Source organism: Nyctereutes procyonoides, unplaced genomic scaffold (genome assembly GCF_905146905.1).
Source record: "Nyctereutes procyonoides isolate TBG_1078 unplaced genomic scaffold, NYPRO_anot_genome, whole genome shotgun sequence".
Lineage (NCBI taxonomy): Eukaryota > Metazoa > Chordata > Mammalia > Carnivora > Canidae > Nyctereutes > Nyctereutes procyonoides.
This window is the reverse complement of record NW_026575126.1, coordinates 40,466,562-40,488,990: the sequence shown is the minus strand read 5'-3', so window position 1 is coordinate 40,488,990 and position 22,429 is coordinate 40,466,562. Positions and strand designations below refer to the sequence as shown.

Below are 22,429 nucleotides of genomic sequence, written 5' to 3'. Positions count from 1 at the left end.
CGTTAGTTATAAGAGCACATTTGAGGAATTATCACAAAGTGAATACATCCACATGAGTAGCACCCAGATGATATAGCCAGCATCTCAGATGCCCCTCTTTGTGCCTCTCAGTACTACCTGTTCTCTGCTCCTACACATAGCCACATGCTGGCCCCATAAATCAATTTTTCCAGTGTTTGGATTTCATATAAGTGGGATCTGTGATATAGATCCTTTTGGGGCTACTCCTGTTACTCACTGTTAAGCTTGTGAGACTAATCCCTGTTGCCCACAGTTGTAGTTGGTTCATGTTCATTGCTGTAGCACGTTCTTTGTGTCAGTGATCTTAGCCTGACTACCCAGTCTCCTGCTGACAAATATGTGGCCTGTGTATGTTGGCTTCTACAGAATTCCTGCATGTAGATATGTCGTATCCTGGTGCACACTTGCACGTGTTTCTGTTGGGTAAATAAATGCCTAGCGATGGAATTGTTGGGTCACGGAGTATGAATATCTTCAAGTCTCAGAGACAATGGGAAACTGCTTCACAGATTTTTTAGCAGGTCCTCCTCTGACCAGCAGTCTGTGACACTTCTTGTTGCTCCATGTCTATACATATCTGTCAGCCTGTCTGGTTTAGCCACTCTGGCGGGTGTGTGGTTCTTTTGGTAGCTTTAATTTTTAAACTCTGTGATTTGATTTGCATTTCTCTGATTGAGTGCCTTTTCTTGCTTCTGTTGTCCATCTGGGTTTGTTCTTTTGTGAAGTGCCCTCATGTTTCCTCTGAGTGGTCTTTTGTGTTTTGTTTCCTTGTTGACTGTCAGGAGTTCCTTATACTCAGGCAATCAGTCCCCTCCCAGTTGTATGTGAGGCAAATAACTTCTCCCACCCTGGTCTTGCCTTTTTAGTATGAAATTGCCATTTGTGTAGATCAGAATGTTCAGATACTGGTAGTTTCATGCGATTCTACCTATCTAGTGTGAGGTTTACTAGTCTTTCCCCTTGTTAGATTAATGCTTTTTGTGTCCTATTTAGGAAATTGTCTTCTACCTCTGAGATCATAACATTACTCTTCTGTATTGTTGCCTAAATATGTTATTGTTTATCTTTTCTGATTTATGTCTGTAATCCATGTAGAATTATTTTTTGGTGTGTATTCTGTGAGGTTAGGTCAAGTTTTTGTTAAAATATGCATATCTAATTGAACACTATTTTAAAAGTTTTATTAAGATATAATTTACACACCATAAAGTAACCTCTTAAAAATGTACAGCTCACTTACTTTTAGAAAATATACAGAATTGTATAAGCATCATTGTGATCTGGTTTTAGAACACTTCCATCACTCACAGGCCTACCGTGCTTATTTGTAGGGAGCACCTGCTTCCAGATTCAGCAACCAAGAATCTACTTTGTGTACTTATAAATGCCTTTTCTAGACATTTCACATAATTGAAATTATGCAATATGTGGTCTTTTGCATCTGACTTCTTTCACTTGGCATATTGTTTGAGGTTCATCCATGTTAGTGTGGATCAGTATTCAGTTCCTTTTTACTGATGAGTCAAATTTCATTGTATTGATGTACCATTGTTTGTCGGTATCCTGGTGCCACTGACCAGCTGATGGGGTTATTTCCACATCTTGCCTATGATAAGTAAAGCTGTTCTAGAAATTTGTGTACAAGTCTTAATGTGGATAGATGTCTTAATTTCTCATGAGTAGAGACTTGGATTAGATTTGCAAGATTGTATGGTAATTTGTTTTTTGTATAATTTTATTTTTTAAAGATTTATTTATTAATGAGAGACAGAGAGAGAGAGAGAGAGAGAGAGAGAGAGAGAGAGAGAGACAAAGACGTAGGCAGAGGGAGAAGCAGGCCCCTCGCAGGAGTCCTATGTGGGACTCAATCCCGGATCCTAGGATCATGACCTGAGCTGAAGGCAGCCACCCAACTGCTGAGTCACCCAGGCATCCCTAATTTTATTTTTTAAATCATTGTGCATTGACTTTCTTTTGGTGTATAGTTCTATGAATTTTAACACATGTATAGATTTTGTAGCCAGCAGTATAGTATAATCAGGACACAGAACAGTTCTACCCTATCTATCTTTTCCTTGCATAGATCCTTTAGAGACCCACCTCCAATCCTCTCCCTCCCCTCAGCAATGACTAATCTGTTATCTGTCTCTATAGTTTTGCCTTTGGAAACATGTCATTAAAATAGAACCATAGAGGGACGCCTCGGTGGCTCAGCGGTTGAGCAGTTGAGCATCTGCCTTCAGCTCAGGGTGTGATCTTGGGATCCGGGATCAAGTCTCACATTGGGCTCCCTATGGGGAGCCTGCTTCTCCCTTTGCCTGTATTTTTTCTCTCTCTTTCTCTCTGTCACTGTGTCTCTCATGAATGAATAAATAAATCTTAGAAAAAAATAGAACCATAGAGTATATAAACTTTTTAAAAGAAGATTTGATTTACTCATTTTGAGAGAGAAAAAAAGTATGTGCATATGCTCGTGGTGGGAGGGGCAGAGGAGAGGGAGAGAGAAAATCTCAAGCGGACTTCGCTTTGAGTGAGGCGCCTGAAGCAGGGCCCAATCCCACAACCCTGAGATCATGATCTGAGCCGAAATCAAGAGTCAGATGCTTAACCAACTAAGCCATCCACGTGCCGCTAGAGTATATAAACACTTAAAACTGGTTTCCTTCACTTAGTATAATTGAGAAGCTTGTTGCATGTATCTTTCCTTGTTTGCAGTTCATTCCTTGTAATCCAATGGTATTCCACCCTGTGGATACACCAATGGAAGGACATTGACAATTACATTATGTTTCCAGATTTTGGCAATTATGAATAGAGTTGCTGTATAAAAATTTGTGCACAATGTTTCATATGAACATAACTTAATTTTTCTAGGGTAAAATATCCAGGTTTGGAGTTGCTGGGGCATATTGTCAGTGTTTGTTTAGCTTTATAAGTAACAGCTGCAGATTTTTCCAGAGTGTCTATACTTTTTTGTATTGCTGCCGGCAGTATATGAACATTTTTTTTTTGTTCCTTGTCCTCATCAGTACTTGATATTGTCAGGACTTTTCCTTTTAGCCATACTAATATATGTGTGGTGATACTTATTTCCTTTTTTAAATTTGCGTTTCCTAAATGGCTAGTGATTTTAATATTTTTTCATATGCATATTTACCAGCCCAGGGTCTTGGAGGTGGCTGCAAAGGAAGCATCAGATATCCACCCTGAACCAAGCACTATTTTTGAAAAGGCTGTCCTTTTCCCATGCTCTGTAGTGTTGCTTTCATCATAAATTATGTCCATATGTGTGAGAATCTGGTTCTCAACTTTATGTTGTTTCATCTGTTTGTCTGCCCTTATGTTGCTATCTCCTGCCTTAACCACTATAGCTTTGTCAGAGTTGTTGGAATCCTGCAGAACAGGTCTTGCCTGGGGTCTTCTTCAGGATCTTTCATGAAGATGGAATCATGCAGGGCATGATATTTTCCAGGTTCAACCTTGTAGTATAAACTAAATATTCACTCCTTTTTGTGGCTGAATGCGATTTCATTGTATGGATACACCACTCATTTGAGAGAACTTTGGGTGGTTTTTCACTTTCTGGCAGTTATGAATAATGTTGCTGTAAACACTTATGGACAGGTTTTTGTGGGGATGAATGTTTTCATTTCTATACCTAGGAAGAGAATCGCTGGTAACATTATGGAATCTCTGTGTTTAGCATTCTGAAGAGTTGCCAGAGTGTTTTCATTTTCCATTCCTACCAGCAGTTTACGGAGATGCAATTTCGGTTCATACACATCAACACCTGTTTTCATCTGTCTTTTTAATTGTGGCCATCCTCCTGGTAAGTGTGAAGTGGGATCTCATTGTGGTTCTGACTTGTATTTCCCTGATGGCTGATGATGTTGAGCATCTTTTTAGCCATTGCATATCTTCTTCGGAAATGTCTATTGGATTCTTTACCTTTTTAAGAACTGGGGTATCATTTTGTTGTTGGAAGAGTTCTTTGTATACTCCACCTCTGGGTGTCCATAGCACATCACACTACTTTACTTTCCTGCTTCTCTTGCTCTACTTTCACGACAGGCTTTGATTTGTAAGTTGATTTCTTGGTGAATTTTGTGTTTATTCAACAGATATTTAAGTGCTTTAGTCATGTCTTTGCTATTTCTTAGCCTTCTCAGTGCTGTTCTGAAACAGCTAGCTCCCACTGTCATTTGTCTGATGGTAGCACTATCATCTTGGAGCTTCCAGATGATTATGCACAAGAGCATCTGTACCAATCTGAACCACACATCACCTGATATGACATCTTCTTGGCCCACAGCTGTACCCCAGCAGTCCTACTTTCCTGCCCTCATTCCCATCAAACCAAATATACCAACTCCCTCCCCAAAAGTCTACCAGTACATATGTCTGGTTGTTTTTTTCTTTTCTTTACAGTAGTTTGTTTCCTTCTGGTAATGCCCAGTCCCTACACTTGAGTTGTGGATTCTATCTTCTCTCCCTTTTCTGGCACCTCTGCTCCTTCACCTGCTTTTCCTTCTCCTGCATCTCTAATCTCTTCCCTCTTCTGGCCATTCTGTCAGCCCACAATAGTCTCTAGCACCTTCACCCTGCACACATCCTCCCAGAATGCCATATCACCCCCTTCTCTGCCATATGTGATGGCCAGACTTCTCTAAAGAATTGAGCACATGGGCTTTCTCCACTTCTCCACTTACACTGACATGTCACTCCCTACCCTCAGGCCTGGCCTGTGCTCTCCACCACTCAGCTGTGTCTCTACCTGTCACGGTATCAACAGTCTTCATACTACCACCCCAGGATCACTTTTCTAGCCACATTGTACTTGACATAGTGGCCCATTCCTTCTCCTTGGGACACTCTCCTCTCTTGGCTTTCTTAGAATTCTGTTTGTCTGACTGCCCTACAACCCCACTGGTCCCCCTTCAGACTTTGTTGCTGGATTCCCCCACCCCATACCATTTGTCAGCATTGAAGCTCCCCCAGACTCACTTCTTGGCCCTTTCCTTTCTTGTCATTGTCTCCAGGGTGGTAGTAGAGGATAGAAGGCCCCTCTAGCCTAGATCTTGTCTCTGATTGGGATGATGTGGCTGTCACCTTGACATCTTCATTTGGCAATTTCATAGGCATCTTAAACTTAAGGGGTCCAAATCTGAACCTCTGGTCTTGTCTCTAAAACCTTTTCCTGCCTCAGTCTTACCCCAGGAAATACATCATCATCATCCATTTACTATGGGCAGAACCCGGAGAGTCATCCTCATTCCCTTTCCCTACACCCCACATCCAGTCTGTTGAAACATTTTACCTGTCCTGCCTGGATATCATATTGTGAATCTATCTGCTTCTATTCTGTTGTCACCTAGGCCAGGCAGTGCTTGCCCTTTACCTGGGCCACAGCAACAACCTGGAAATGAGTCCCTGCTACTACTCTTCTTAATTTTTATTTTTCTTGCTACCTCCCAAGCCATTCATCGCCTATAGCTGAGTGGTTTTGTTTTGTTTTGTTTTTTAAAGCAGGCCAGTCATGTGGACTCCTGGGTTGGATCCCAGAACATAAATCAGACCAAAAATTGTTGAAATTTGAATAAAATCTGTAGTCTAGTTAGTAACATTGTACTGACATTAATTTCCTTGACATAGTACAATAAGATTTTGACATTAGGTCAAGCTGGGTGATGAATATGAGGGAACTCCTTGTTCTATATCTGCAACTTTTCTGTATACATTAGTTCAAAATAAAAAGTTTTAAAAAATAAAAATGCAAGAAAAGAAGGAAAGAAAATTGGATTGTTCATTCACAAGCTTAAAATTCTGCTGAAGCTCCCATAGGTGTAACACGTGACTCTGAAGGCTCTTGGTCGTTCCAGGGCCCTGCCCATCCCTCCAGCCTGCTGGAATGATGCACTTTCTCCCTCACTTTGCTTCAGCAACTGTGGTCCTCTTTCAGCCAGGAGAAGAGGTGATGACCTTTACCACACTGGTTCCCCATCCAGGGTTGCCTGCCCCAAGCCCACACTGCGACTGGCTCCTTCTTATCATTGATGTCTCCACGTCAGTGCCATTTCTTCATAGAGCCCTTGCCTGACTCCTGTATCTAGACCAGCCCTCCTATTCACTTGCTGTTCTCTGTGCAGAAACCCTTTGTTTTCTTCAGGGTCCTTATTCACAGCTGGTGACCTGGCACTTGTTTATGTTCCCTACTGCCAGTGCCTTGGAATCAGGGACGATGCGTACCATGCCTGCAGTTTTATTATTAGTGTCTGGGCCAGCATACAGTGGCAAGGGGCTGGAATCAGCAGATAAGTAACTTCCTGTTCCTCATTGTGTGAGGAAAGCTACTCTGTAATTCAGCCTCGTAAAAAGTTACGGTACTTTCACTATTTTATTCTGCCCTTCTTTGATTTTCATACTGTTTATAAGTGGCCTGCTGCTTTAGAGAAGTGACTCGATTCTTCACATATCTGCATGCCCTCTGTGTGAGGCCTTTAGCTAGGTGCTGGAAGGACTGAGACATAGTCAGGTGCAAGGTATTATTAGCCTTTGTAATAGGACTAACCTCATTCTTGGCAGATCTCAGGAACACTCTATTTGTTAAAAGAATGAGTAGGATAAGTTAAATATTTTCCTTTTTAAATAAGGCAGATACACACTCATGCATTATACAGTCATGTGATAGATACACATATGCATGCTCATGCATTACATATATAGTCATGTGATAGATACACACATATAGCATGGTGAAATTTTTAGCCTTGGCAGGGAGCAACTTGGGAAGAGAGCCATAGGACAGGAGGCTCTGCTGCTGTCCTGCCTTTGCCAGGCACCCACTGCTGCACCCTATTGCAGCTTGAGGAAGGACTCCACAGGGGGGTGTTTGGGAAATGGTTAGAGGTGATTTTTTAATGGCCTCAGTGATTAACGGTTATATATTGTCCATGAATTTAATTTTATTCAGGATGGTAAAGAGGACATTACAAATTAAGTATGTAATAAAAATGTAATAAAAAGGAGCCATTGGGTCTGATCGGGTTGAGAACCTGTGGTTCATCATCTGGTTTCCAGAAGGTGTTATTATGGATCCTCAAGGAATTTAAAGTATTTCAAAGAGCGTAGCAGGAATGTCAGGATTCATGATGATCCCAGGTGAAGCAGAGCTTTATGCTAGGACCTGCAACTTTGGTGGGAGGCACCATCATGCGGTGCCTAGCAGAAACTGTGGATGTTGGTAATATGACTGGGCACTAGATATTGTCACCTGTGTTCAGTGCAGAAGGCATAATATGCAAACCAGTCAGGTGACACCATGGCTTATGGAAGCAGAGGTCTTCTGGCTGCTTTGCGGGTGTTCACCCTGTAGGTTGGCTATAGAGAGAAGACCCTGGAGGCAGGGGGATCCTGGAGAGGCAGAAAGAATGGAGAGGTTGGCCAAGGTGACCAGAGTTTGTTTATCTGCTTTACAAATTTGCCTGGGGCTGAAGCCTCAGCAGACGGGTCAGTAACTCCTGAAACCTTCTCCTGGCCTGGCTCAGTGGTGTGCGCCAGGTCCTATTAGCACTGTGGCCGTGTGCCTAGTTAAACATTCAGGCCCCATGGAGTCAAGAGAACCCCCACGAAATGGCAATTTGTTCAGTGGTGTGTTTTACTACATGTGTTGCTTTTAATGGGTGTGAAAGATCAGGGAGCTCCTGTGTTCATTTTATAAACTGCTTTTAGGAATCATGTAGTGAAATGTAAACTGTATAAAACCTGGAAAATGTGGCATATCTTATGAATATTCATATTAAAAACATTTTTTAAGGAATGATATATGTCTGGCAAGGTGGAGCTACACATATAGATGGGTTCTGAATTAAATTTTTGAACTGATTTTTCTTTTTTTCTTTTTTTTTTTTTTTTATGATAGGCACACAGTGAGAGAGAGAGAGGCAGAGACACAGGCAGAGGGAGAAGCAGGCTTCATACACCGGGAGCCCGACGTGGGATTTGATCCCGGGTCTCCAGGACCACGCCCTGGGCCAAAGGCAGGCGCTAAATCGCTGCGCCACCCAGGGATCCCCTGAACTGATTTTTCAACCCATTTTCATCTTCTTTGGAATATATTTAGTGTTTGCTGTTTTATTTTTTTTAATTTAAATTCAATTTAGTTAAAAAATTCAATTTAGTTAAAAAATAAATTCAGTTTAGTTAACGTATACTGAATTATTAGTATCGGGGTTAGAATTTAATAATTTATCATTTGCATACAATACCTGTGCTCATTATATCAAGTGCCCTCCTTAATGCTTGTCACCCGGTTATCCCTGCACTCTCCCACTTCCCCTCCAGTAACCCTCCATTGCCTAGAGTTCAGTATCTCTTATAGTTTGCCTGCCTCTCTGTTTTCATTTTATTTTATTTTTCTTTATCTTCCCCTATGTTCCTCTGTTTTTTTTCTTAAATTCCACATATGAGTGAAATCATATGGTATTTGTCTTTCTCTGACTGACTTATTTCACCTAGCTCTATCCACAATGTTCAAATGCCAAGATTTCATTCTTTTTGATGGCTGAGTAATATTAGAGATTTTCCTACCATTTCTTTTGGTGAAGTATCCATTCCTATTCCATTTCCAGTTGGCTACCCTGCTATTAGGTTACAGGGTAATTTCTCCCTTATATTTGCTCCTTACTATCATGTATAATAAATAAAAGTTAATATTTATTGGTTTCACATGTAGCTGTCCTCTTTATCCCCACCCATTCTTCTTTTATTTTTTTATTTTTTATTTTTTTAAAGATTTTATTTATTTACTCATGATAGAGAGAGAGAGAGAGAGAGAGAGAGAGAGAGAGAGAGAGGCAGAGACACAGGCAGAGGGAGAAGCAGGCTCCGTGCCAGGAGCCTGACTCGGGACTCGATCCCGGGACTCCAAGATGGTGCCCTGGGCCAAAGGCAGGTGCCAAACCGCTGAGCCATTCAGGGATCCCCCTTCTTTTAATAGTTCTTATACCACTTCTCTATTTTTAAAAAATATTTATTTATTTATTTATTTGATAGAGAGTATGAGCAGGGGGAAGGGCAGAAGGAAACCAGGTTCCCTATTAAGCAGGGAGCCCGATGCAGAACTCAATCCCAGGACCCCAGGATCATGACCTGAACTGAGGCAGACACTTAACTGACTGAGCCATCCAGGCACCCCTACCTCTTCTCTACTTTAATGAAGTTAAGAAAGAGCTTTCTGTTGCCTGTCCATTCCTTTTCTCTAGTAAGGAAGGATCTAGATCTCCACTGTTCAGTACAGTAACAACTGGCCACACATAGCTCTTGAAAATGTAAGTTACAATGAAAAAAAAAAAACATTAGAAATCTATCTCTTCACTCAAAGTAGCCACATTTCAGTGCTCAGGAGCCACATGTGGCTAGTGGCCACTGCACTCAGAGGTCTGGCACATTTCCATCATGGTGGAAAGTTCTTTTGGATACTGGTTTTGTCCCTGGGGCCCTCTGTCCCTTCTTAGTGTAAGTGGCAGGCACACTGGCCTGTGTCTGCAGCACACGAGGACTTTGTTGACCAGGGGTAATGGAGTTGTTACCTCTCAGCTTGTTGACTTGCAATTTGAAAAGCTCTGTTTGGGCAGCCCTGGTGGCGCAGCGGTTTAGCGCCACCTGCAGCCCTGGGTGTGTTCCTGAAGACCCGGGATGTAGTCCCGCATCAGGTTCCCTGCATGGGGCCTGCTTCTCCCTCTGCCTGTGTCTCTGCTTCTCTCTCTCTCTCTCTCTGTCTCTGTCTCTATAAATAAATATAAATAAATAAATAAATAAATAAATAAATAAATAAATATAATATCTTAAGAAAAAAAATGAAAAGCTCTGTGTTCCTTGTATTTACTTCTCTCTTTTGTGTTTTTCCACTTCAATGTGATTTTGTGGGGCCTAGCACTGCCACCTTCCCTGAGTCTGATTTGGTTGACTTTTTTCCTGCAATTTGTCTTTCATCCTTGAGCTTAAGCTCCTCCCCTGAGTTTTTTTTTAATTAGTCTCCATAATTCCATTTCTTTATTAAATTTATATTTATGAAGTATTCTTGGTTCAGTGGTATTTTATGTTAAGTATAACTCTGCCCTATTTATTATATTTCTTTCTTATTTTTAACAGAACATAGTTTGTAGTTGGTGTTAATACTTTCAGTTTTCCTTTTATAAATGGTGGTATATTTATTTAGTGGGAAACTTAATAGTATTGCTGATAAATGAGTGTAGTTCATGCACTTTGATAGGGATGAATCTCAAACATAATGTTGAGCCAGAAAAAGCAACTTTCAGAAAAATACTTGTAAAATGTCACTTATTTAAATTTTTAAAAAACTCAGTTAATGCTGCATAGACAATGTTAATGCTCATAAACAATAGAAACAGATTTCTATTGTTTAGCTTTACACCATATAGCAACCTGGCACTGAGAATAGTTACGTGCTCTGTTGGGGGAGAAGGAAAATCCACAGGGCACCTGAACAAGGCAAGCAACCTTTGATTTCTTAGACTGGTGGGACCCTAAGTGCTCAACATATTTCTCCTTATATATTTCTGTATCTAAAATATTTTGTAATAAATTTAAACATTCATGCTTATTTTAAAGATAAACAACAAATATCTAATATATAAAATGAATGTTTTTCATAATCCTATTTTCCTATCAATATTTTGGCATATTTGGTGTGTTTTATTTTTTAAAGATTTTATTTATTTGAGAGGGAGAGAAAACAAGTCAGGGAGGGGCAGAGAGAGAAGCAGACTCCCTGCTGAGCTAAGAGCCTGACACAGGGCTCCATCCCAGAACCCCAGAATCATGACCTGAGCTGAAGGCAGATACTTCACTGACTGAGCCACCCAGGTGCCCCATGTTTCTTTCAATTAATTAATTTTTTTCAGCTTTATTGAGGTATAATATGACAAATAGAAAATGATGAGATACTTAAGGTGTATATTGTGTTCTTTATCGTGTATATGTGTAAAAACATTTAGGTTCTACTCCCTTAGCTGTTTCAGTTAGACAACACAGTGTTGTGACTGTAGTAGCCACATTTTACATTTGGCCTTCAGGCTGTGCTTCTGTATTTTTACCCTAGTGTTATTCAGATTAACTCTTTCTTTTTTTCTTGTGATCTTAGCTGCTGCTCTTCCTGTCTTCATCTCCAAGCACTCAGCTGTAAGGTTTGGGACCAGCACCTCTGCTGGGCGGTGACCTGCTTGCTGAAATGTGTGGAACCTTCCTTCCTGGGCAGTCTGAATTCACTTCCCATCTCTCCCTCAGGTTCTGTTGCAGACCTCCACTTTCCAGCCCCAGACAGGTGACTTCTGAAGACTCCTCCACCCTCTTTTGTAAAGGAGGGGTTGTTGATTGTCACCCCAGCTTTGTGTGCCCATGTGCCCTGTTTTGCATACTCTTCTCTCATAAGGGCACTCACTGTTCACTGCCTTGGTTTCGCTTTCAGTTTTGCTTTTTCAAGAGTGTACAACATGGTTGTGATTTTCTGGAGGCATTGGTTGCAGTCCTAGGTCATGCAGTGTGAAGTTGGTGTGGGAGAGCAGAGCACTCAGCCCCTTGGCCTCCCCAGTGGCAGAATGGCCCCATTCTGGCTTCTAACCCATACCTGGCCACAGTTTTAAGGTTATTAAAAACAGACCTCACAGAGTACCTAGGTGGCTCAGTTAATTAAGCATCTGCCTTTGGCTCAGGTCATGATCCCGGGGTTCTGGAATGGAGTCCCAAGTCATGCTCCCTGCCCCACAGGAAGCCTGCTTCTCCCTCTGTCTCTGCCTCCCTCTTCTCTCTGTCTCTCATGAATTAATAAATAAAATCTTTAAGAACAGACTTCACAAACACAACTATGTATCTTCCGGAGAAGGTCTAAAAAGGAAGATTGCCTCCAGTGCTGAGCATTTCAGCAATGAAATGAGAGAAATCGGAGATGTCAAAGATGATACAGCTTCTTGATCAGTAAATAGAGGTTTTGGGTTTCTCAGCTATTATGGCTTGAGCAAGTCTGCCATGTTCTCTGTGGGAACAAGGGCATGCAGTTTGGGAAACTTACAGTCAGTGCTCTAGTCAACATGCAAAAAACAGTCCTCAAGGGAGAGAAAACCTTTAACCTTGACGTAAGCAGCAGGCTGGCTTGAAAAGTGAGGAAAAGCATAGCCAGTGTGTGGTGGTCCTGGAAACGGGACACGGGGTCACGCCAGAAGCCGAGATCAACATTTCCACAAAGAAACAGGTGGCGAAGGCACCAGTATGGCCATTCCCAGGGAAGGGTAGTCAGGAACTGTAAGCATTGCATGTTTTCCTTTGCATGGTGAGATGTTCCCAGGGGCAGTAGAGGGAGGCCAGCTCTGTTGCCCTTCTTCCCAGCTGAAGATGCTTACAGGAAGTGTCACTGTGGGTAGCCTGCCCCTGTGGCAGAAGGAAATGCCTCTGCAAATAAATCTACCCTGGATGAAAAGCAACAGCAGTGTTGAAGGCAGCCGTGGAAGCTGGAGCCTTCAGCTCTGTTGCTTCTGAGTGAGCAAGTGAGTGGCGGGCAAGGTGCCAGGGCAGCCACGCTGTGTAGCACCATGTGGAAGCATTGCCATCTGGAGGCATTGGTTGGCAGATGTAGAAGACAGCCTGGGAGTCACCTGGCTCTCTGGGATCACACTGCTGTGGTCAGGGGTGCAAATCTGATGATCCGGGAGGTAGCTCATGAAGGTCACACTAGTATTTTGTTTTGTTTAATCTCTCCCAGACTTCTGAGCTCTTGCCATGTTGAGTTTTTTGGTTCTTCAAGGTTATTCAGCCTTGTTTCTTATTTATATATTTTCCTATCCTAACTCTAGCACGTTAGCTACTTCCAAACTTTTTTCTTTTTCTTTTTCTCTTCTACTTGCCACTCCCCACTCCTTACCTTGAATTTCCAAGGATGGTGTATTCCTTACAAGCTTTGTCTCCTCTGAATCTCAGAATGGTTGCATCTTGAAGTTCACATAGCTTGCTTTCTTTTCTATTTTTTTAACAGTTTTATTGATGTATGATTCACACCCTATACAATGCACTCTGATGTACACAGTTCAACAGTTTTTCATATATTCACAGAGTTGTGCAACCATCACCACTAATTGTAGAGCATTTTCATCACCCCAGAAAGAAGCCCTGTATCAGCTAGCAATGGCTCCCTGTTCCCTCTTCCTTCAGGCCCCTGGCAACCACTCTTCTGCTTCCTGTCTCTATGGATTTGCCTGTTTGGATGTTTCACAGACACAGAGTCGTAGGTTCTGTGGCCTTTTGTGACTGGCTTCTCTCACTGAGCATCACAGAGCTTTACTTATGTTTTCAGCGTTTTCCCTTTGTTTGGTTTTCTCTGTCAGGTATTTAGCTGCCACTTCATTTATCTTCTTCCTGGAGTTTCTTTTCCGTCGGCTTTGTTCCGTACTTAAATCTTCAACTATTAATTTTTAAACCATTAGTTTAACCATTAAAATCTTAGAATTAATTATTATTTTTCAGTTGTCTGGGTTGAAGAATAGAGGCTGTGATCCTTCTTTTGCCTGCTGCAGACGTAACCTACATGCTCTCTCTGTCCGATGGCACTCTGCAGTACCCTCTGGTGAATAACCGTTGATCACTTGTTGCTGTTTCAGCCCCTTTTCGCCCTCTTGTTTCACAGTCTCTTCTGATTATTTACACTTGCTTATACTTTATTCCAAGACAGTTATTATAGACTTTCATTTTTTTTGGTTGTTTTTTGAAACTCAGTGTAGAAAGCCTTGTCACTTGTGAACGTTCCATCAGCAGAGAGACCTGAATCCATGTAGTTCTCTCTTGTAGATGTGTGTCATCACTTACTATCCTCACAGTTGCTGCCATCCTCCCACACCCTGATTTAATTTTTTGTGAACATTACTTCATGCCCTTCCTTGGTTTACTGAGTTACTCCTGAAAGCCTCCAAGGACTCTCTATGGAAGAGCATCATCACTCCCTTTTTATGTATATTTAACTCTAATCCCCACAACAGCTCTGTGAAATGCTATTATTACTGAATTCCTAGTGTTTGCCTTTTATAGATGAAGGAGCTGGAGTCTAGTATTTAAGTCACACTTTTCAACTACACTCAGTCTCTAAAGCCGGAATATGCTTTTCCCCTCTCCACAAACACTCTGCCCAGTGACTCACCCTCAGTAAGTACTCAGTAAATAGTCAATTTGTTGGGTAAGTAAATGAGCAAATGAATGAATGAGATAGTTCTTTATGGGTGTGTCAAATGTTTTCCTTAAAGAACTTGTTTCTGTAGCCTTTGTGAAGGTCTGTGTCATGAAGGCATAGTTCAGGAGTATTTTAGAGATAGAGGAGTGGGTCTCTGAGGTTTTCCCCACTGGGCTCTCCGGTACTAATGCTTGGCAACATAGTACGTAAGGGGTAGGATTTAGTAAGGCTAGATACAAAAGTGAAGAAGACAGTAGGTGGGAATTTGGTCACTTAGTGCCTGGTCACTTGCATGTGGCTGTGATAGCAGCATATTTACTTCTTATTGATAGAGGGAAGGTAGGTACAGAAAAATACCCTGTTCTGGGAGCGTAACGTAGAGCGTGTGTGTGTTCTAAGAGTTTGTTTTATTAGTCTAAAGTTTTGGTCAAAACTAAGTTAAACAGGCATGGTACCCACCCTTTGTTTCTTTTACCTGCTTGAGTAGCATATTTTATTATTTGGCACTTCATTTTTTAAAAAGGAATTCAATTTTACCAACACCCATTTGCCGTCAGAACTTGTGATTTATTGTCAAGTGTTGTGACAACCAGGATGAATCAGTCCTTGTGATTAGTGGTGTTACGTAGGAGCAGAAAGGACAGAGACCCATCCAGAGTGTTTTAACATTAACAAGGTGTACGTGTTTTGTTTTGTTTTGTTTTCCCCACCAAAACTTCTGGTCTTCTTAAGCAGAAGCAAGAGATAATTATGAAATTATGAAATATTGTATCTATAATTTTGTAGAACCTGGTTATTTGATAGACAAAGTGCTCTTTTAGTATTTATTTTCCTTATTGACTGACTACATTTTATTTATTTGTGTTTTTAAAAAGATTTTATTTATTTATTTGAGAGGGAGAGAGAGAAAGTATGAGCAGGTGGAGGGGCAGAGATCAAGAATCTGAAGCAAACTCCATGCTGAACTCCAGGCTTGACACAGGGCTGGATCTCATGACCCTGAGATCACTACCTGAGCTAAAACCAGGAGTCAAAGGCTTAACCGACTGAGCCACCCGGGTGCCCTGACTAACTACATTTTTGTTTAAAAAAGTTCTCATGCTTCTAGGCCATTGCAGACCTAGTTATGAAAAAAAAAATACAATACAAAGTGGAATAACTTTTTAGAATGTTTATGAACTAGGCCAAACTGTTTGCCTCTCTTATGTTTATTGTTTCAAATCATTAGTGATGCAGGCTTCTAGGCATTTGTTGTGTTACACTCCTAACTCCCAAGGTTGTGTCTCAAAACATCCTTTCCTTCCTGATTATTCTTTCTGCTGAGCTGGCATTCAGGTCCTTGATCTGGGTAATGGAGGCTGTCTCACTCCAAAGCAAGCGCCACGCAGAAAAAGACCATGATAAAGAAAGAATGCTGGAATAGTCTGTCTTTTCCAAAATGGACTTTGGCATACACTCAAATTACACATAGTCCACCAAAACTAAGCACCAGTCTTATGCAAGCCGCAGTTTTCATCCTCAAAAATTTGATCATATGCTTAAGAATGTGAACCACATCAGTCTCCTTGGCATTTTTGGAACTGTGTCCCCCTTTTATAGCCTCTGTAAAGTTAAGCTGATGAAAAAAGTCATCAATGCTGCTGAAGTCTAAAATCAATTATCAAGAAGGAATATAAGAAATCTTATTAATCTCCTGTTTATACTTAACAAAATAAATCATTTAGCTGCCTTATTTTGACCTTCTGTTCCAAGAGAGTCATTCTTAACGGACTTGGACCCCAGGGTGTTGTGGTTACTCATTAAATCCTTATCTCTTATAAACTCTTTTGATTTGAGACTTTGATGAGGCTGGAACTCAGTCATCCAGCCTGGATACATTTCTGGGGTATTTCACACCAGGCTGCCTTACTTTATCAGGCCAGTATCACTCTAGTTTTGGCAAAAGGTGTCACTTTAGATTTACTTTCCCACATGGAAACATGGATACTTAATTTGTTCACCAATTTTGCTTGTTATGGACACATATATACGTCTGACCTTGGGAACACTAGCAGCTTTGTGTTATCAGTACACATTGGTCATTAGGGGCTCCTTAAAGAAAAATTCACATTAGAAACAAATTTGGAACCATTATTGATTTAACATTTCTACAAATGTTTTTGTACGTGGAACAGGAAGAAGACTCCTAGTGATAAGCAAGTCAAATACCCTCATTGACAGTAATAGTGAATGTTACGGAGTTTTTACTGTTGCCAGGCACTGTCATAAAGGCTTCCTGTGTGTTACTCATTTAATATTTGTGTCAGCCTTTTGGGGCAAGTCCTGTTCTTAGCCTTGTCCTACAGTGAAGTATCTTACTTCAGGTCATCCAGTGGAGAGGGGGTGGGGCCTGAACTTGAGGGCTCTTCTGCAGAATCCATGCCCTTTCCCATCTCTGCGTGGCCCGTCATAGAAGCATTGCTACCATCACTACGTTTGGGGAGAGTGGGTTCCTGTTTCCACCATGACTTCCTGACTCCTATGTCCCCTAACTCCCTTATCACCCACTGTGGCTGGCATTTCCACAGCACCCTGTCCTTTCCTTTCATGCCTGCTCCTTACCATCTCCCCTTGTACCCTCTGTTGATTCCAGCATGAAGACTCCCAGAGCTGGTCTACATGGTGCCTTGCACAGGCCCTTGCTCATCTCTGGCCATTCTTCCACATGCATTCTCTTTTCCAGCAATACTAAATTCATTTCCATCCCTTGACTATGCCAAAGGCTTTTCTGTGGGACTCGTTCATGAACTGTTATAGCAACACCCACAGCCTGATAGCAGCGGCTCCAGTGCCTAGCCTGTTGGCTCTCACTGTGCTGACCCCTCTTCATCTTTCAATCCTCAGCTTGGAAGGCACCTCATCTAGGAGGCTTCCCTAACCCCCAAGTCTGTAAGGGGCCACCCTCTTGTGCTTCCCAGGGCACCCTTACTTCCTAGTCCTAGGATTTTGGACTCACAACTGCCCACTCTCTAGATCCTTCCTCAGGTGACCTCCCAATACAGGTGAGAATCATGGTTGCCTGTCCTATCACAGTATGTGGTAAACAGGAGGCACATGATAAGTGATGAATAGGCAGTAACTTGGTAGTCAAGTTGAGAGTATCAACAACAGACCTCAGGGATGTGCACCCCAAGGCAGCATCAGAGTTTGTGACTGCAGAGCTGGGCCGCTGTCACTTGCATCCCCTGCTGGAGGGCACACCTCTACTTTGAAGTACTAGCTCCAGCTTCATGCATGTGTATCTTGGGCTTGGTCTGTAGCTCTTTTGGTCTGCTGGCTCAGCCTTTTCCCTGCTTTAGTTGTCACACCTCCAGGAAAGGCCTCCTTCACTTGCTTGTCCACGTGTGGAGCCTCATGGGCAGGGGTAGGTGGGCAGAGAAGCAATTATCTGACCAAGGACTTCCAAGAGCAGAGCCTCTCTCGCTGCCCTGGCTCTGCCTTCCCTGGGGAGTCCTCACCCACCAGGAGCAGCAGCCTCAGGCAAGGGAGTCCCAAGCCACCAGCATCTTGTAGGGAATGCTATTCTGGGGTCATGGCCAGCTACAGACATAACTGAAAACCTTTCCCCACAGCAGTATATCTCCTCACGCACTGCCTTCCTCCTTCTTCCTCCTGGTCCCCTGGATGGCCCTCTGCAGCAGCACAGTGTGCCAGCCGGAGCCTTCCCCACTCACTACCAGGAGACCTACAAGCTGTCTGCTGTGTTATCAGGGGAGAGCCCATTGGAGCAGCTCCAGGGAATGGGCCTTTCCACGCACTTCTTTGACACAGCCAGAGATAAGCCTACTAGCATGGAGACTCTGGAACTGGAAGTAGGGCTTTTCTCTGGTTAGCCCACAAAGGTTGCATTCTTTGACTCTCCCAAGGCAGAATGGCAGTGAGTTCAGTGTCATCTGTATCAGAATGTGAGGAATTCACACGTAGGTGCTTTTACTCCTTGTCATCTTCCACTTCATGCTTCCATATCAAGTTGGTACATGTACCTGATTGTGACTGGGATTGATTCAGTATATTGATTGTGTATTTGTGTTGAAGAAAAAAAAAAAACATGGAAGTTCAGGACCTTAGTTAAGAGTGAGTATTTCACGGTCTCCTTTAGGGTAAATTAATGTCCAGAGTTACTTATCTGAGTCTTTTGATTCCCATCTATGGTTTGTGCTCTAGGATCTCTCTAGGCGACTTAAAACACACACTATATAGTATTTTTATGAGAAGAAAGGGAAATGAGGAGAGACTAAAGAAATGGTTGCATAACTATAAAATGATAAAGGATAATTAAGTAATCCCTAGGTTGTTTAACTAATTTTTTCTAAAGTATTCTCAGTCCCCAACATGGAGCTCAAACTCATGACCCTGAGATCAAGAGTCACATGTTCTACCATCTGAGCCAGCCAGGGGCCCTCCCCCTGCCTTCTTTAATTAATTTTAAAGCATTTATTAAAATGTACTGAACGTAAGCACCCATGTGAGTTTAGGAGAGTAGACCCCTCCCCTCAAATGTTTCCATGATGCCTTTTCATTACCACCTTCTGCTAGAGCTTCAACTCTCCAAGACAGGGACTTTGTTTTGTTCTTAAGTTTATTCTCTAGGTATAGCCAACCCCAGGCCTAAAACAAATGTTTATTGAACAAATTACATTGCCACTCCCCTCAACAGGTTTGTAGTCTGGTTAAATTTCAGTCAGGGCTAACAGTGGATTCTTTTAAATAAGATTTGCTTCCTTTCCAGAAATTGCTTGAAAACTGCTGCTTAGTATTTCCCAGCAGATAATTCTTTCTGAGGACCTGGAGCAGAGACCTACCTGCCTATTAGAGCTACCTAATAGTGTAGCATATGTTAGCATGTTATTTCAGTCTTTTAATGAGAATTATAGAGATGTCGATTATTTGTCCATCTAACTTTTTTTTTTTTAAGATCTTATTTTTATTTATGAGCGAGAGAGAGCAGGGGGAAGGGCAGAGGCAGAGGGAGAAACAGACTCCCTGCTGAGTGTTGAGCGCAACAGACACAGGGCTTGATCCCTGGACCCTGAGATCCCCAGACTGTGAGATCATGACCTGAGCTGAAACCAAGAGTCAGATGCTTAACTGACTGGGCCACCCAGGTGCCCCTCCCCCACTTCTTTAACTGAAGATTTTGTGAGAGAATAAAATTCTCACAGCCTACAGCTTGACTAGAGCTGCATGTTCTTACTGTGAATGTTTAGATCCAACCGAAAACTGATACTTGACCATCTGAATGAAGGGAGGTTTTAATTACTCCTGTCAGTACACGTTATGTGTAACAGTCTCGCTTTTCATAGGAGGTTTGCAATCCTGACATAGGTAAAATGATCCATATTCTAAATCACCCTTACATATAGACTGATCTAGCAAAATAAACCCAAGAATGTCTGGGGTCAGCCATCAGTCTGTTAGGTTGCTGGCACAAATCGGTCATGTGACCCTTTCATGGAGGAACTATTTATGCTCATTTCAGACCCCCAAGGTAAAACAAGCAGCCAAAGTTCAAAGAAAACATGATATAAGTTAATGGTGTGTCTTGGAAGCAAACATTCTTCCTGAGCCTGCACGTCTCTGAAAACATCATGGAAGTCAGTAGTAAAATATGACATTCATATTTTCACTTTACTCTCCACTTTTCAGGAGCGTGTCCTGCACATAGAGAGCAAGATCGAGCTGCATTTCAACCACCGGTGGTTTCCATCTGTGCTGACTGTAATTTTTATCCATAGGTTTGAAGACATACCTGATAGCGGGTCAGAGAGCGAAGGAGTCTCATTGCAGCTGTACAGAGGCCTTGCTTTCAGGCTTTGAGGTCATTGACGGCTCACGGGTGTCCTCAGGTCCTAGGGGACAGGGGACAGCATCACCAGGCAGTGTCAGTGACTTGGCGCAGACTGTCAAAACCTTTGATAACCTTAAGGTTAGTTTTTTTTTCTACTTTTAAAATTTTATATTAATTCTGCAGTAGAACATGTGAAATAATAAGCAGCCTTTGGGTCTGTGGCAGACAACTTGGAATGCCCTTCAATTTGGTTTTTGTGATTTTTAAATTTATTATAAAGTCACCAGCATTTTGCATTTTCTAACATCTTTGTTTTGACCTGTTATGCACCTCCATTTTCTTTCTACACTGCATCAGTTTGCTTCTCACTCGAGCTATTGTTTTCTTGTTCTGAGACCTATGCTGTCTTTTGGGGTCTTAGAAAGTTAATGATAAGTGATAGTAAAGTAATTCTTCTCACAACTTGCTTGGAGAGGTAGTTGGTATCTTATTTCAGAGACCATTTTCTCAAGTGCTCCTACGTCTCTTGAAATCTAATGTCTTACAATTATTTTCAATTTTGTTGGTGTGGGTGAATCTTATGGCGAAGCTCACAGCAAGAGTGCGGGCTTGCCAGGATCACTACAGTATTTCATTGTTGGAGCAGAGACCTCTTGGCGGCTGTCTACAACTACCCATTTCTGTATATAAACTGCCACAGGATTACATAGTGGACTGTGGGCATATGAAACCATTCTAGTTTATGAGCTGCTCCTCAGTTTTTACATGTGATTTCACTTCCTTCGCTGGTATCTCTTGTTTTTACTATTGAAATATTTGCTGTTTCCATTTTTTTTAAAAAAGAAAGAGAGGCGGGATCCCTGGGTGGCGCAGTGGTTTGGCGCCTGCCTTTGGCCCAGGGCGCGATCCTGGAGACCCGGGATCGAATCCCACGTCGGGCTCCCGGTGCATGGAGCCTGCTTCTCCCTCTGCCTGTGTCTCTGCCTCTCTCTCTCTCTCTCTCTCTCTCTCTCTCTGTGACTATCATAAATAAATAAAAATTAAAAAAAAAAAAGAAAGAGAGGCACTCATAACAGTCCCCCTTCACTGTGTTGTGCTCTCAAATAATAAAATATGTTGGCCAGGATGATGGCCTGTTGTTACGGCTTTAATCCAGTATGTTCCTGTTTATCCACACTCATTCACAGCTTCGAAAGCCAGCTCTGCTGGTATTTAAATTCAACAGGATCATAACGTGGGCGTCCAGGTCATTTCCCTCCGCCAGAATCCGTAATCCCTGTCGGCCAGTTACTTTGTGTAATTACTGGGCTCAGGTTTATTAACAGCACTCGTGTATCATTTTCATTGTGTGCTTTGTTAATTTAGTGCAGGGTTTTTCAGCCTCAGCACTAGGAACATTTGGGGCCAGGTAACTTTGTGGTGGGAGCCTTCCTGTGCACTGTGGAGCAACATCTCTGGCCACCACCCACCAGATGCCAGGATCACCCTTTTCTCCCATTATGGTGACCAAAAATGCCTCCAGACATAGCCCAGTGGCCCCTGAGGAGGGAGGGAGGGAGGGTAAGAACCCCTCTGGTTGAGTACCTGTGAGCTAGGGTACTAGACCAGGTGCTTTCCCATGTCCTCTGGCACATGTGTGAACTGCTAATGTATCTGAAATTTCCTTACTACCCGTGGCACTTTCAAGACAGCCTCTTTGCTTGGGGCAATGTTTTGCAGCAGTCAGGAAGAGGAGCTCATGGGCTTCATGGACTGTTCCTGAGCATGGGCAGGAACAGTTGTAGGGGAAGAAGTTGAGAATGTAGTTTTCCAAATACAGCTTCATTATTTAGAGAGAAATTATTTTCTCCAGGCTTCAAACTGAGTTGTATTTAAGTAGAGAAATAGAGCTCAAATCCAAAAATAAATGATTTGTTGTGTTTGCCTGCCATGTTAGATTGTTACATATATGTGTGTTTCTATCCATTGCACATAACTTCCAATTTTAGTGACAGTGATTTGATGCTAAATTGACCTAAAAAAGTTTTCTCTTATCCCAAAAGAACATTTCTTGTTCTAGTTATATGTGTATATTTATAGATACAAATATATTTATCTTTATTTTTAAAATCTGGTAGACAGAAGCTATTTAGTGTATTCTGTTGTCATGTATAAATTTTCCAAATAATCATCACAAGTTTTCTGAAAATTTTGTGATCTATTAAATTAACTGTGTCTGCCAAAAGGAATTTCAGAAGGAGAAAAAAGATCTTTGTGGCCCTTCCAGGAGGGAAGCGTGAGCTGGATCTTGAAGTATAATTTCTGGGCTACTTTCATGTGCTGAGGAGGGGATTACAGGACATCTGAGATGAGGA

The 22,429-nt window shown here is 42.0% G+C and overlaps 1 protein-coding gene across 1 annotated transcript in view; it reads left to right on the top strand.

Moving 5' to 3' along the window:
* ADCY9 (adenylate cyclase 9) overlaps positions 1–22,429 on the top strand; it is a 121,642-nt gene that overhangs the window by 64,592 nt on the left and 34,621 nt on the right. Inside the window, exon 3 of the mRNA XM_055339961.1 lies at positions 20,023–20,213. Within this exon, the coding sequence (XP_055195936.1) occupies positions 20,023–20,213 (191 nt within the window). The remainder of the gene's footprint in view (positions 1–20,022; positions 20,214–22,429) is intronic.